Source organism: Vipera ursinii (assembly GCF_947247035.1).
Source record: "Vipera ursinii genome assembly, chromosome: 2".
In the NCBI taxonomy this organism is placed as follows: domain Eukaryota; kingdom Metazoa; phylum Chordata; class Lepidosauria; order Squamata; family Viperidae; genus Vipera; species Vipera ursinii.
In genome coordinates, this window is record NC_139513.1 from 155,197,361 (window position 1) to 155,210,859 (window position 13,499).

Sequence of the window (13,499 nt, forward strand, 5' to 3'; positions counted from 1 at the left end):
GGTTCCCAAACCTTCAAAATTGTTGGATTACACCGGACAAAATAAACACTTTATTGTTCTTTATACAAGTACAAAGCACTGTTGCACGGAAACGATACACGCAGACATCCCTCCCTGCACCTCCTCACAAGGACAAGAACAGATAACTTATTAAGAACAAGTCAGTTGCACAACTGCCACGGTCAGTCTCTAGGAAAGTCAGGGATCTCCTCTTTGCCTAAAATAACCGGGCCACACGCAGTACAGTTCGGTAAGGGAAGTCCAGAGTAGGAGCAAGTTTTTCAAGTTCAAAGTGCCGCAGGGTACTTTGTGTATTCTAAGGTGTCAACCAGTGCCTCTCCTTTCGGCGTGCTGCAGAGTCACTCAGTCCGGAAAGGATGAAGCCCTGTACACTTTTGGTCCACAGCAAGGAGAAATAATTTCAGTGCAGAAAGTGTTCCCGGAACCCATCACGTCTTTAGGCTCACCATCCGCTGGATGAGCGCTGCTCGTGTAGCTTCCACCTCAGTGCTCAAGCGCTGTATCTCTTGCTGGAGGTACTCATTCTGTGCTGTCAGCTCAGCCACTCTGCGCTCATTCTGCTGCTCCCGCTCTCTGCCACGCTGTCTCTTGCCACCGTGAGGCTGGCCACTCTGCCGCCTCTTCCGGCCAGTGGACATCCCCTCATCATCATCGGTGCCTGTCTGTGTAGGAGAACCGTGGCTAGAATCGGATTCAGCTGGCTCCGGGGGCTCCTTGCCCAGTTGCTCCAAAAGTTCAGCCGCAAGATCAGGCTCCAACTCGTAGTTTCCTGCCACTGTGTCCACATTAAGCTCCAAGGAGTTGGAAGTCTCCAAGTTCCACAGCAGAGCAGCACCATCAAAGCCATCACATTCCTTCTGAAAAAGAAGCGGAGCGAGAGACGGGTTAAAAGGTGCATATTGTTGGCCTCCATCTCCAATAGCCTCTGTGGCAGGCTGCAGATGGAAGTTCAAAAAACCCAGGTTCTTAGCTGTCAAACCGATGGGAAGGCTTTGTGCTGGCTGCCTTTACTGCCTGTTCCACTTCTACAAGTTTGAATATAGTAGGAGGAAAAAACAAAATCCACTCAGTCCTTTGGGTAAGGGGTGGGGTGGGGTGGGGTGGGGGTTACATAAATCATTGTAATGTGCAATTTAACCTGAAGATTTTAGCTGTGCAGCATTTGGGATTTGATCTCCAAGAGGTGCTCTGATGCCTGAGAAAACATGAATACAGCCCTTCAGTGTCTGCTTTGCGTCCAGAAAAGAGTTTCCTACACTGTCATGGAAACTATAGTTCGCAACCTGAGAGCCTATGAAAATTTTATAACTCGCCACGCCTCCTGCCTATGCAGTCTCCGTTTGCTGAGTTGCCTTGCCCACCCAGCATGTTTAACTGACTCAGTGTTGGGTAAAATCCTCAAGTAGTGGTACAGAAGAAGTTATATGTAGTATGTAAGGGCCCTGTGTTGTATAAACTTTTAACTTGGATGAAAATGGAACAATATCCAACTTTGGTTCAAATAACTCCACCAAGACAAATTGGAGATAATCAGATTGCTGAAAGAACAAGTCTCTTCGTTACTGCACTTGCATCTACACCTCCCAAATGCAGAGTAGCCAAGCCATGCCTATTACTTCCTAGCAATATAATGTAAAGAGTACAGGCAGCCCTTGTTTAGCAACTGTCTCACACAGCAACCGTTCAGTTACAACAATGATAAAAAGGTAACTGTGACCAGTCCTCACATTTACAACCTTTGCATGTAAAGCAAAGAAAAGCTGAAGTAAAATAAGCAGAATCACAGTTTCACTTTGTTTAATGACTGAGTTGCTGATCCCAATTGTGATCATTAAACAAGGACGGCCGGTATATTCCTGAGGCAAGGGCTCTTGTGATTGGAGAAAATGGGGATCCTATTCCAAAATTTCACACTTAGTAGTGTAGCTGGATGCTGCCAACACCACCAGTAATGAGATTTAACCAGAAGATAATGAAGGCTGGCAGTTTATATTTGCAGCCATGTTGGTATTAAGCCCTCGCCTCCATTCGCATTTCTGATGCTCTTGAAGTTAGAAAGAGGACTGCAAACAGATTAAAGATATCAACATTTGGTATTAGAAAAGAAATGTCCCCATATCAGCCCCATCTAATTAAAATTTCACTGCATTATTTGACGGCCCTGGTGGAACAATACATTTCTAAGGAAAGAATATAATTTCTAAGCCCGTGCATGTGTTTTTTTAAGATAATATCACACCTCAACAAGCACACTTAACAAGTCAAGACATTTATTACATTTATATTCTGCCCATCTCATATTTGAGCAATTTTTTTTTGGGGGGGAAGACTCGGAGTGCTGTATTGAAGGGCTTGGTTCTGAATATCTGACCGAACAATGAGTGCTATCAATTTAGCATGGTGGATTTTAAAATATCACCTTTTGCCTAGTTTTTTTTATTTACCACTATTTATTTTAAATAGTTATATAGCTGCCCATCTTAGACCAAACCAAGGGTGGCTCCCAATCAAGAATTAAACATTAAAACTGTAAACATTAAAAACAAACACCTGGCACCAAATCAAGCTTCCGGCCTGCAGTCACTTCATCCTATCCCAACGCCTGAGGGAAAAGCCAAGTCTTCCGGGCTTTTGGGAAGGCCAGGTCGATTATATAAGTCGCCCATCTCACATAGTAACTCTTGCCAGCATACATAACAACAAAATACATAAAAACTTATTAAAATCACAACTAAAAAAACCCCCAAAAGACAGAATGGCTGCAAAGAGCACATCAGTTAACATCATCTAATGGGCTTCATTCTATCATGGGATCCTGAGACTCATTAGCAAAAACTGAGGGTCTTCTGGAAGGCCAACCGGTTGGGGCCAGCATCAGCAGGGGGAGGGCAGGGCGGCTGACGTTCCACAGGGCAGGAGCCATGGCAGAAAAGGCAGTAGTCAAAAGCAGCTCAAATGAAACATTTAATAGTACCACCTTACTATTAGTACCTACTTAAAACCGAGTTCAGTGCAATTGGTTAATGCAGTGTTGCTCAACTTTGGCATGGCTGGCTGAGGAATTCTGGAAGTCCAAGTCCTCATCTTAAAAAGCCAAGCTTGAGAGGCGCTGCTATAGTGGAAAACAGCCAGAAAGAACACTCCGAGATGCCCACTATTCAAATTATCCATTTACTGGCTTCTGAGCACACATACTTAAGGTTATAAGACCACCCCTGGAAAGACCTGAGGAAGCTACAATTATTACTCAGGCATTTTTAATTGAAATATATCTTAACAATTCCTTACATTCCTTAGACTTATTAACTTGAAAAAAAATGAAAGCACTGAAAGATTAATATCAACTCTAGCGTTCTAGAACACAACTCTTCAGGTCATCACTCGATGGAGGGGAGGAATCATAAATGAAGTAAAATACAAGGGCATCCTCCTCTTATTTGTTGCTTTCCAGATGTGCGTGCAGGTGTAACTCCCCAAACCTGGCCAGTGTGAGCAATTATGGGAACATCTGGAAGGCACCTGACTGGGGCACGTGGTTTTATACTACAATGAATGTGCCCATTTTTAAAGGACTGCAAGATCTGTTACTGCAGGTAGTGGCCACATCCCTCTAATGTAGAAAAGTGTGTGATCTAGAGCCAGCCCATAAAAGAACAATAGAATCCAACCACCCACTTGATGTAGGGCTCGGCAGTTCTGGAAGCATCAGAGAAAAGCCATTTGACTCACCTGCTCCTGTCCGCCCCCAGAGGGGTCCGTCCTGCTGGATACATCTGAGGACAGCACTTCCTGCAAGTCCTCGTACCAGGCTTCCAATTCCCAGGTGGGCACTGGTGTGCCCAGTGAAAAGGGCAGGGATTCTGCCATCATGGTTCAGAAGTAGCCACACTGCTTCTGAAAGACAAAGTTATGGATGCTGTCAGAAAACTGGATAACATCTCTGTAGATTGCAACACAGCTCAGCCAGTTAGACTTGCTCTGGGACAGGGGTAGGCAACCTCGGCTCGTTTATGTCTCATGGACTTCAACTCCCAGAATTCCTGAGCCAGCCAAGCTGAGGGGAAAGGAAGAAGTTTCCAAGCTGAGCCATGGTGGCTCAGGAATTCTGGGAGTTGAAGTCCATGAGTCATAAAAGAGCTGAGGTTACCTACCCTTGCTCTGGGAGAAAGAAAAGTTTCTCCCAAGGTTCATTTTAATTCAGATCATCCACAACAATGGGCAAGTAGAAAACCTTCTCATCTCTCACGTTAGGAAGCCTCTCGTGTTCCCAAAAGAAGCCCCTACAAAATCTGCTCAATGTACCTGTGGCAGAGCAAATTCTTTTAAGAGCAAAAAAATTAAAGAGAACGGTAAAAATGCACATGGGCTGTGGGGGGGGGAAAGCAACCTCAAATTGCAATTGGGCAGCACTCTTACGGAGGACCAACCTGAATGCAGCACAAGAGAGGGCAAATAGGTTGGGAAAGGCTGAACGCCATATTAGCAAAAGGCAGAACAGATTTTCAATGAGACCAATCGCTAAGTTGGCATCAGCCAAATTACACTTGATCATACCCTCCTGACAAGCTAGTTCTGAACTTTGCAGGACTCCTTCAGAGTAAGAACTGCGGCTGTCAATATGTGCCATATTTTTGACGTATGACTGAAATTGGTCCGTTGTATTTACAACGTAGATACACATGAGCAAAACTGCAGCGTGTATCCATGTAACCATGAAGCATTCCCTTTCAGAGGCACCTTGCCAATTTTATTTTACTTAAGTGATCTACTGGGCGGGGGGAAACAGACAGGGAAAATGGTGTTTTCTCCATATACCTGCTGTGAGCTGAGCTCTGAATTCAATACTGTATTCAAGTCATGCTGCACAGGGAGATAAGTCGGGGCTTTTCCAGATGTCTTCACAATGGGCGGAGGTTAGCAAACGCAAACCTCCTGGACTGTGAGAAATAAAAGGTGAGTCATCATCACAAGACAGGCTGGGAGGGCTAGCCAAGCTTTCCTATGCCTCAGACATGGAACTTTTCTTTCTTCCTTGGCCTAGAGGCCAGCTGGGACATGCTCAGAAGTAGAAAGCACCGTCCATTTTTGGAAGCTCCGAATTAGCAATTAACAAAGCCACAAGCAGCCTCTCTGTCCAATTAACTTTTCCTGTGGGGAATACTCTGAAACATATTGGGACCACGAAGGCAAATTTCAGGCATCTTGAAAAAAGCCTAGCCTTTTACATAACCTTTCCACAGCCAACCAGGTCTGTGTCTATTTAAAACTTGAACATGAGCAGATTGCCCTGATTCCCGGCCATCCTGTGTTGAGCTGAGTGTGACTGGCCCAAAATCACCCAACAGACTGTTAAGCCTATGGAAGGACTAGGACTTGAAGGCTCCAAGTTTCAAATCCATCACCTTAATCCCTGCACCAAACTGGCTCTATTTCACAGCTATCAGCTGCATAAATTACCAATTCTGGAATAACCTTCGTATATACCAGGGGTAGGCAACCTTGGCTCTTTTATGACTCGCGGACTTCAATTCCCAGAATTCCTGAGCCAGCCATGCTGAGGGGAAAGGGAAAGGTTTCCAAGCTGAGCCATGCTGGCTCAGGAATTCTGGGAGTTGACGAGTCATAAAAGAGCCAAGGTTGCCTACCCCTGGTATATACAATGGAAGCATCTTAAAGACATTTAGAATATTCTTGGTGAAAAGCACCATGATTGCATTGTCTTCCACAAGGAAACAACAGCAAAAGCATTAAAAACCCAGTTTGTTTTCAACAACCAATGAAAACCAATTATTTATTTTGAAATGCTTTTCTAAGTACAAGCTTCAATTCACATAAATACCTATGCCCTCCCCACTGATCCAAATACTTTACATGAATAAACCACTATTCTAGACATTTATTTCAGCAGATAACAACTGATAACAACCATATGAACGAGGACATTTATGATGATATACATATTTGTAAATTACACAGATGGAATATACTATGCAATAAAAATACATCAGTTTGGGGGGGTGTCAAAGAACAGCAAGTAATTTATGTTGACATTTGTGCCTCTAAGAACATAACATTATTATTGTTATGAAGAGCTTGGTTTACAGTTTCTTCTAAATGAACATAAGTATTTTTAGAGTATAAGTGTAACTGCCTCAAAAACTAACTAGTTTTGAGTGAATGAATGAAATTGAATAATATATTATTTTTTAAATCCATCTTTTCTGCTAAATATAATATTCTTTGGGTTAGAAAAATAACAGGAATGCTGGCCACTCCTGAAACAGTCACAGCTGATCCTTGATTTACATCTGTAACCGAGTTTGCAATTTTGCTTGTAAGTCATGATGGTTGTAAACCTGGTCAGCCTTTTATGACTTTTTTGCAGGGGTTGTAAAGTGAATACTGCAGTCATTAAGCAAACCCACGGTTCACTATGGGGGATTTTTTTCTGAAAAGTAAACCCTGGTTTCAGGGGAAAAATGTCATAAATTACAGCCATGATGTGGGCTGCTTGCCAAGCACCCAAAATGTGGTCACATGATAATGGGGGTGGGGGAATGTCAAAACTTCATATCTCAAACCTGAAAAAAGCAGTGCCCCCTGGGTGTATTACAACATGGGAACCCATTCACTGTGCCTGTCCCAAGGTGAAGGAACTAGACATGACCTTGGGAATGAGGAAAATTTAAGTTGGAAATGTGGAACGCATGAAGGGTCATTTTATTTATTTATTTTATTTATTTAGATTTATATACCGCCCCTCTCCAAGGACTCGGGGCAGTGTACAGGGCAATTAAAATGCTATAAACAACACACAATGTATAAAAATTAAAATAAGATTAAATCAAATAGCCCTAAACAATAAATACATTCTAAAATTTAAAATTTTTAAAATTTAAACTCTAAAATCCAATCCTTCAGTCCAGGCCGGCCTGTTCAAACAACCAAGTCTTCAGGTCGTGGCGAAACGAGTGAAGGTCGGGAGCCATCCAGAGCTCAACTGGAAGCTGATTCCAGAGGGCAGGCACGCCCACAGAGAATGCTCTCCACCTGGGAGCCACCAGTTGACATTCCCTGACCGACGGCACCCTGAGGAGGCCCTCTCTATGGGAGCGCACAGGACAATGGGAAGTTAACGCCGGCAAGAGGTGCTCCCGTAAATAACCCGGACCCATGCCATTTTATCATGTTTGGTGGACTTACAAAATAGCCAAAAATTTTGGGTTTGGGCTCAGGTACACAGCAATACCACAAACTTTAAAGATTAATATTCAATTAAAACCAGAACTTTTCTTATTGGAACTAATGGACAGACAATTAGAAAAGCATGATGGAAGACCAAGATAATTATAGGCACAAAAAGTGGAAAGTTTCTGAGATATCCAACAATGAAGGAATGGCTGGTAGAGGTGACAAGATTAGCAGAGGTTTTTTTGTTTGATTAAAGATCAACAACTACATTTGTTAATGACTGGAAAGTCCTGGGCTTTCTGCTTGAAAAAGAAATGAACTTGTGACTGATGATTAAAAAGGGTAGACTATGTAGAAAGAAGGATATTATGTTGGATTCTTAGGGAGAGAAGGCAAAATATAAAGGTACTTGAAACTGGCGTTAAGAAGATTGGAAGTAGCTTCTTTATAACTTTTTTCTTTTCTTTATTTCTTTTATTGCGCTTTTTCATCCACATTACTTTCCTTAGTTTTATTTTTCTTTCAAAATTTATATTGTTCTTACTCTTCCACAAACTTCTTAGTGATAATTATAGACATAAGGAAATGAGGATGAGCAAACTGAGAAATGGGGGGGGGAGAACCTTCAGAAAAAAATTACTGAATCCCAGGGAGAAAAGGATGAGAAATGATCCAGCCTTGATTTTGTTTAGTTAAGATAAGGCAGAGAGAAATTAAGATAGGCTTCTGTCCTCCAAAAAGCATTCCCAGAATCCCTGCCATGACCTAGTTTCTTGACCTGGCCTACCTCGAAGGCCAAAAGATAGGAGACACTCTAATCCAATCTTACAACATGTCTATTCTGGAGCAAATCCAGAGAATTCAACAGTTATTACTCTCAAAAATGCAGAGTTGTTAAAATGAATCCATTTGAAGTTTAGTACAATTCTCCCAAGATTCCCTCCATGCAACCTGCTTTTCTTGGTTTCTTACCTTTTTTTTTCAAGTGTGGTGATGTATTAATGTGCGATTTTTTGTTCGAAACTGAAAGAAGAGAAAAATCTGTGATTATTACTAAAAGGGGACATGGTGTATCATAAATGTGTTACACCCATCTAAGAAAAGCCCCCACACACACACACACAATCTTGGCCTTTGACACTGAACAGCAGCGTGGAACAGGGGCACCACAAATTCCCTTTACTATTTTTTTTCACTTCTGTCCTTTAAAATGAGGAAGTGCTGCTGCTTATCAAAGCATTATCCTCTTCTTCAAGCTCATTGACCGTCACCTATATGTTTCATGTCAGTCCTTTTTTCCCCAACCATCTTTGTGTCACAATTTAGATTGCAGCCAACGCAATCATTAAGGGCTTTAGGTTTTTTGGAAGTAGCATGTTTATGCATTTTACACTCAAAGCCAATTTTTTATTCTTTTAAATGCATTATTTCTAACAGTTATTTTTTTTTATAGAAAGGGTAAATCCAGATGAAAAAACATCTGGATGCAGCTCGCCCTTCCTTCACTGGACTCAGCATCAGAAACAGTTACAGTCCCTCTATCCCTACCTTGTAAAGCAGACCAAATTAGCATGGGGGTCACAAGCTAAACTGCAGATCGGAGGATACTTGCAAGCAGACCAAATCAGACAATGCTTACGCTTAACAATCAAAATCTACACTTGCCAAATCTAGTGGTTTCCTTTTAACAAAAATACGAGCATCAATCTCATTTGATTATGAAAAAAACCCCATTCCTTCCATTCCTACAACCAGATACTCTCTAAATGCATCGAACTCTTAAGTCTGCTTTCCAATGAGCTTCATGGACAGGGACACTGGGTGTGTGTGATTGTATTCTTAACGCCCATGGCAGGAACCAGGATGGCTGCTTTCCATTCCAGCCATGCATTTCCTACAGAGATTTCTGCAATGCCCCAAATCAAACAGCAAAGCAGCAACACTACTCTGAACCCCACAGGAACATAGCAGGCACAGGGGACATCACCACTGGTTTTCATCAGCCCCGAGTGATGCAAGAAACTGAGAGAATTAGGGATCCAAGAACTGTTATGCAACTTAGTGGAAAGATGCATGTTTATGTATGTGCAAGAGAATGGTTCCCAAAGGAATTAGAGAAGCAGGCATTCCAAGTAACCAGAGTACCCTGGGGGGGGAGGGGTGATTTTCCAAACTTGGCAGGGAAATGTTGCAGCACTGTCCTCAGCTACTGGCAAGAATGCATCCTTTTTAGACTTCTCCAATAGTTTAATAAATTCTGATAAATTCTTCCAAGTTCTCAGCAAGGCAAGATTTCATTTCCAATGGTGTGAGGGGGTGGGGTGGGGAAAGCTTGCTATAACAAAAGCTTTGTCCTCAGGGTTACTTGCTAAGCACACAGCTATGGGAAAGGATGTAGTCTGAGCTGGCCGAGCACCCAGTTTCAAATTATTTTTCAAAATCCCCCCCCCCTTTGCTCTGCACTGGAAACTAAGCAAGCCAGAAAAAATGAGGTTTGGCTAGACTACAAAACCCAGCTAGCATCCTTAAGCTCACTCCAGAAATCTGGGCACCTCTCACATTTTCTAGGAAGGAAATGGGAGTTGCTTGGGGGAATCCTCAACGCACTATAGTACCTTATACTGGTTTTTACACCATGCCCCCGTACTCATCCCTTTCCTATGAAATTGCGTTTTTAATATAAAAAAAATAGACTCAAACGATGCCCCACTTTTATGCAGTACGCACAAACCCTGCAGCCCGTTCTGTTTAAAATGTTAACTGGGTGTTTGTTAAATGAGCAAATCCACCACTCGAGTTCGGATCTCTCTCTCTCTCTGGGTAGAAAGCAGACTCAACACAAGCCAGGATGTATGAGCCATCCCGACAGGGAAAGGGGGAAGAAAACGAGCCTTTGCAGGTAGTGGTCGGGGGCACACGTGGAGAGAGAAAAGGGACCGGCCAATGTTGGCCAGTGGCTCAGGACGAGAAGCAACGAAAGCGCCGCGCATCTTGCAAGCGGAGCCCGGCTTAGAGCGCCAGATCCGCCTAAGATGCAGAGCCGGTGAACCACCCGATCCGGTTTTTCTGTCCAGCCATCCAAACCCTCCACTGGGCGCCCGAAAAGTGCGCCCCTCCCAGCTCCGCACCTTCCTACGCGGCCCCTTCTCGCCCGCGATCCTCTCTCCGACTTGCTGGCTACAGCTCATTCTCCTCTCGCGGCTCATCGTCTTCCGCTCTCGAGACCCGCCGGCTCCCAAATGCCTCTCCTGCTCGGGATGGTCACAGAAATCTTTAAAAGAGCGCCCCGCCCCCCTCGGCATGACGCAACCCTTGCGCCATATCGGGCCAATTGGCGACGCCGCGCCTCTCCATTGGCGGAAGAAAAGGAGCCTCCGCCCTTCGCCGCCCAATGGGCCGTCGTCGTCCTCTCGCTAAGCCCCGCCTTCCCCAGTGTGTGAGTGACGCAGCTCCGCCGGGGTGGATACTGCCGCGTCGCACCCGGAAATGACTCCTCCCGAAATTTCCCCCCCTCCCTTCAGGGTCACGAGTCTTTAAGTGGGTGAGTCATGCGCTGGGGATGATGCAACGTCCTGGCAACCGTTGGCGGTCACGGCAGCGGCAGCCGAGGCTGGAGTCCTGACCTTGGCCCTCCTAGGTCCCTTTTACAGGGCTTGCCTTGTTTCCTTTTCTCTTTTCCCTCCTCCTCCTCCTCCTCCTCTTCTCCTCCGCCTCCAACGAGCCTGTGCCTAAATCTCCCAGTAGTAACTAGGCCGAATTACGTTGGGAGCCCCCCCATAAGCTTTTATGACGTCACGTCACGCCCACCGTTTGCTTAAAGGGCCAGTTCTCCCTGGGGAAACATTGACAAGGCCTTGCTTGAGCTGTCCTTGCACGTAGTATTTGGCCTAGTGTTGCTCTCTATGGTATTGTTATCATCACCTGAAAAGCGGGCTTTTGGAATGTAAGGAAATAAATTTAAGAGCTGCCGATCGGTTCAAGATACTGGATTAATAGCACGGATTTGAAAGGAGTAAGCCTGTGTACATTTGCTTTTGAATAAAAGGAGAGTTCTGAAGAAAAAGCATTTTCTCCCTTGGTTTTTAATGATGTCACATATGAATTCCAGAAAGCCCAACTCCTGTAAATGGTTGCAGTTTTGAAAATAATCTGCTCTCTGTACTAAGCAGTTCTTGTTTAATCAGAACATTTTAAACCAGTTGTTTCAACTAGTCAAATCTAAATATTGCACCTGAAATACAAAGCAAACAATTCCGTGGGGAAGAAAACGGTGTATACACACAAGTGTATATTCGGATTGTGTCCCTTTTCACCTCAGTGAGATTTAGTCAAAGAAAGGAGGTAGCAGAGCTTTGCCCAATTCTAATAACACTTGTTTAGGAGAAACAAACTAATAAAACAATAAGGACACGTAGAAATTATATATTAGACTAAAAAAGAAGGTCTTGTGTAAGTTTGTCAAAATTGCTCCTGGCACAAAAATTCAGGCTATTTCCAACTTTGCACAGATAGGATTACCAAATGACTTATTATTTGAAACAATACTCAAGCCACTTGAATAGGTTTCATAAAAATGAATGCAATTGCAAGTAATTAATATAAAACAAGCATTGGATTTAGAAAAAGGACTTGAACTTTTGAACTGGAATATTATGATTATTTCATTTGAAAATGAATTTGAGAAGCTACCTTTAATTTGTTGTATTGGCAATGTAATTTGAATAACTTGATATTTCATTTGATTGTTATGCTTGTGAGCCAGAATCTCAGTTTCCCATCGCAAACTTCTATATATCATCTTGCCTGACAAATAGCATTGAAAGTGGAGCTCTGAATTGCAAAACATCCTATGGTGACATTCTGTTTTGTAGGAAATTCTACTCAGGCCTGGCACAGCTTATATCCCCTAGGAATCCATGACACACTGTAATATACAGTTTTCTCTCACAGTGTTTCTTAAGGGGATGTCTAGTAGAGGGTAGACAAGCTATCAGGGAACCTTCAGAGCTCCCACAAGAACGTCCAAAGAATCCTTGTGTACACTACCAAACAACTGCAAAATTTACTAGACTTGGGCCTAAAACTCTAGCATACAAATCCACATTAAAATATGGCTCTTTCTGTCGTAATTACAGCACTGAAGAATGGGAACATTAATAACTTACATTAGAATTAGAAAATTAGATCGGTAAAGTTATTAATAAAAAGCATGTTTTTTAATGAATTGCCAACATGTTTATATGATCTGAAGAACTTTGGGATTATGACTGGACCTAATTAACCAACAGCATTCTCCTACATAAAAGTAAACTGTATGTCATACTTTTGATTTGTTCACAAATATGACCGTTGACCAATTCAGGTGTCTGCTTCTGTTGCAATTCATCCACAGTCTTCTTCCCAATTCAGTTCAAAATTTATTTTGGTTTCTGTATGAGACACGTTTGTTCATATATGGTACAGTATAAGACAGTATTTTTATTTTGGCCAGAATGTTGTTGGATGCCTGGGAAGGACAGTAAATTGGGCTTATATGTGATTTATGGAGCACATCATCAAATCTTGTAGAAATAATTTCCTTGAATTATTTAATATGAAATTACCTTTTGTCAGTTTGTGCTCCATTCCTGAGAACCACAAATAATAATTTATCATGCTTGCTGGTATGCCAGTGCCAATATAGTTGCTATTTATCCATTCTTAACAGATTTTTCTCTTATAAAAAAAACTTGATCCCAATGTCTGCTTAATGTATATTTTGCATATATATTTCTATTGTTTTGTTAAATTTTTCATAATTAAGATAGGTATTACTTTCATCTCCACTTCAGTTTCTTTATGTTTAACATCTAATTGTGCTCAGGCTTAATTAGCTGAATATGAACAGCCTTTTATCACCTCTATCTAAGCCACACAGATCATAGGTTATGCAGCACTTTGGTTGGGTTTCCAAGAAAGGTACTCTGGAGAGATTTCTGGATTGCAATCCTGGTGGGGGGAGGGAGAGCAGTTGTTGCAGAGAGCTATTATGGTCTTGCCTTCAAAACATGTTTTGGGAATCAAATCCAGACCCCTAAACTGTTCTGTTAAATTACTAGATTAGTAAAACATCTGAAGAGTATCCACCACTGAAATCTCAGATAAAACCATAGTTCCAGAAGAGGAAATACCTCACCTGCATTATCTCGAGTGCCCAGCCATAAGACATAACAGTAGTGAATTGTCAATTCAGAGTGTTTAAGAAAAGAAGCTAGTATTATTTGCACTGGATCTCTATCAATTATTAC

At 42.5% G+C, this 13,499-nt stretch overlaps 1 protein-coding gene across 2 annotated transcripts; it reads right to left on the reverse strand.

Moving 5' to 3' along the window:
• Positions 1-35: 35 nt before the first annotated feature.
• On the reverse strand, positions 36-10,476 carry DDIT3 (DNA damage inducible transcript 3). 2 transcript variants are annotated; one of them, XM_083353978.1, is made up of 5 exons: positions 10,341-10,476; positions 8,185-8,235; positions 4,837-4,958; positions 3,751-3,915; positions 36-878 (listed from the first exon to the last, which is right to left on the reverse strand). In XM_083353978.1, the coding sequence occupies exons 4-5, from the start codon at positions 3,889-3,891 to the stop codon at positions 450-452; spliced, it is 570 nt and encodes a 189-aa protein (XP_083210104.1). In that variant the 5' UTR covers positions 3,892-3,915; positions 4,837-4,958; positions 8,185-8,235; positions 10,341-10,476; the 3' UTR covers positions 36-449. The 2 variants fall into 2 exon arrangements, with proteins under 2 accessions (XP_083210104.1, XP_083210103.1); XM_083353977.1 differs by lacking the exon at positions 4,837-4,958 and having other exon boundaries at positions 10,341-10,475.
• Positions 10,477-13,499: the final 3,023 nt, after the last annotated feature.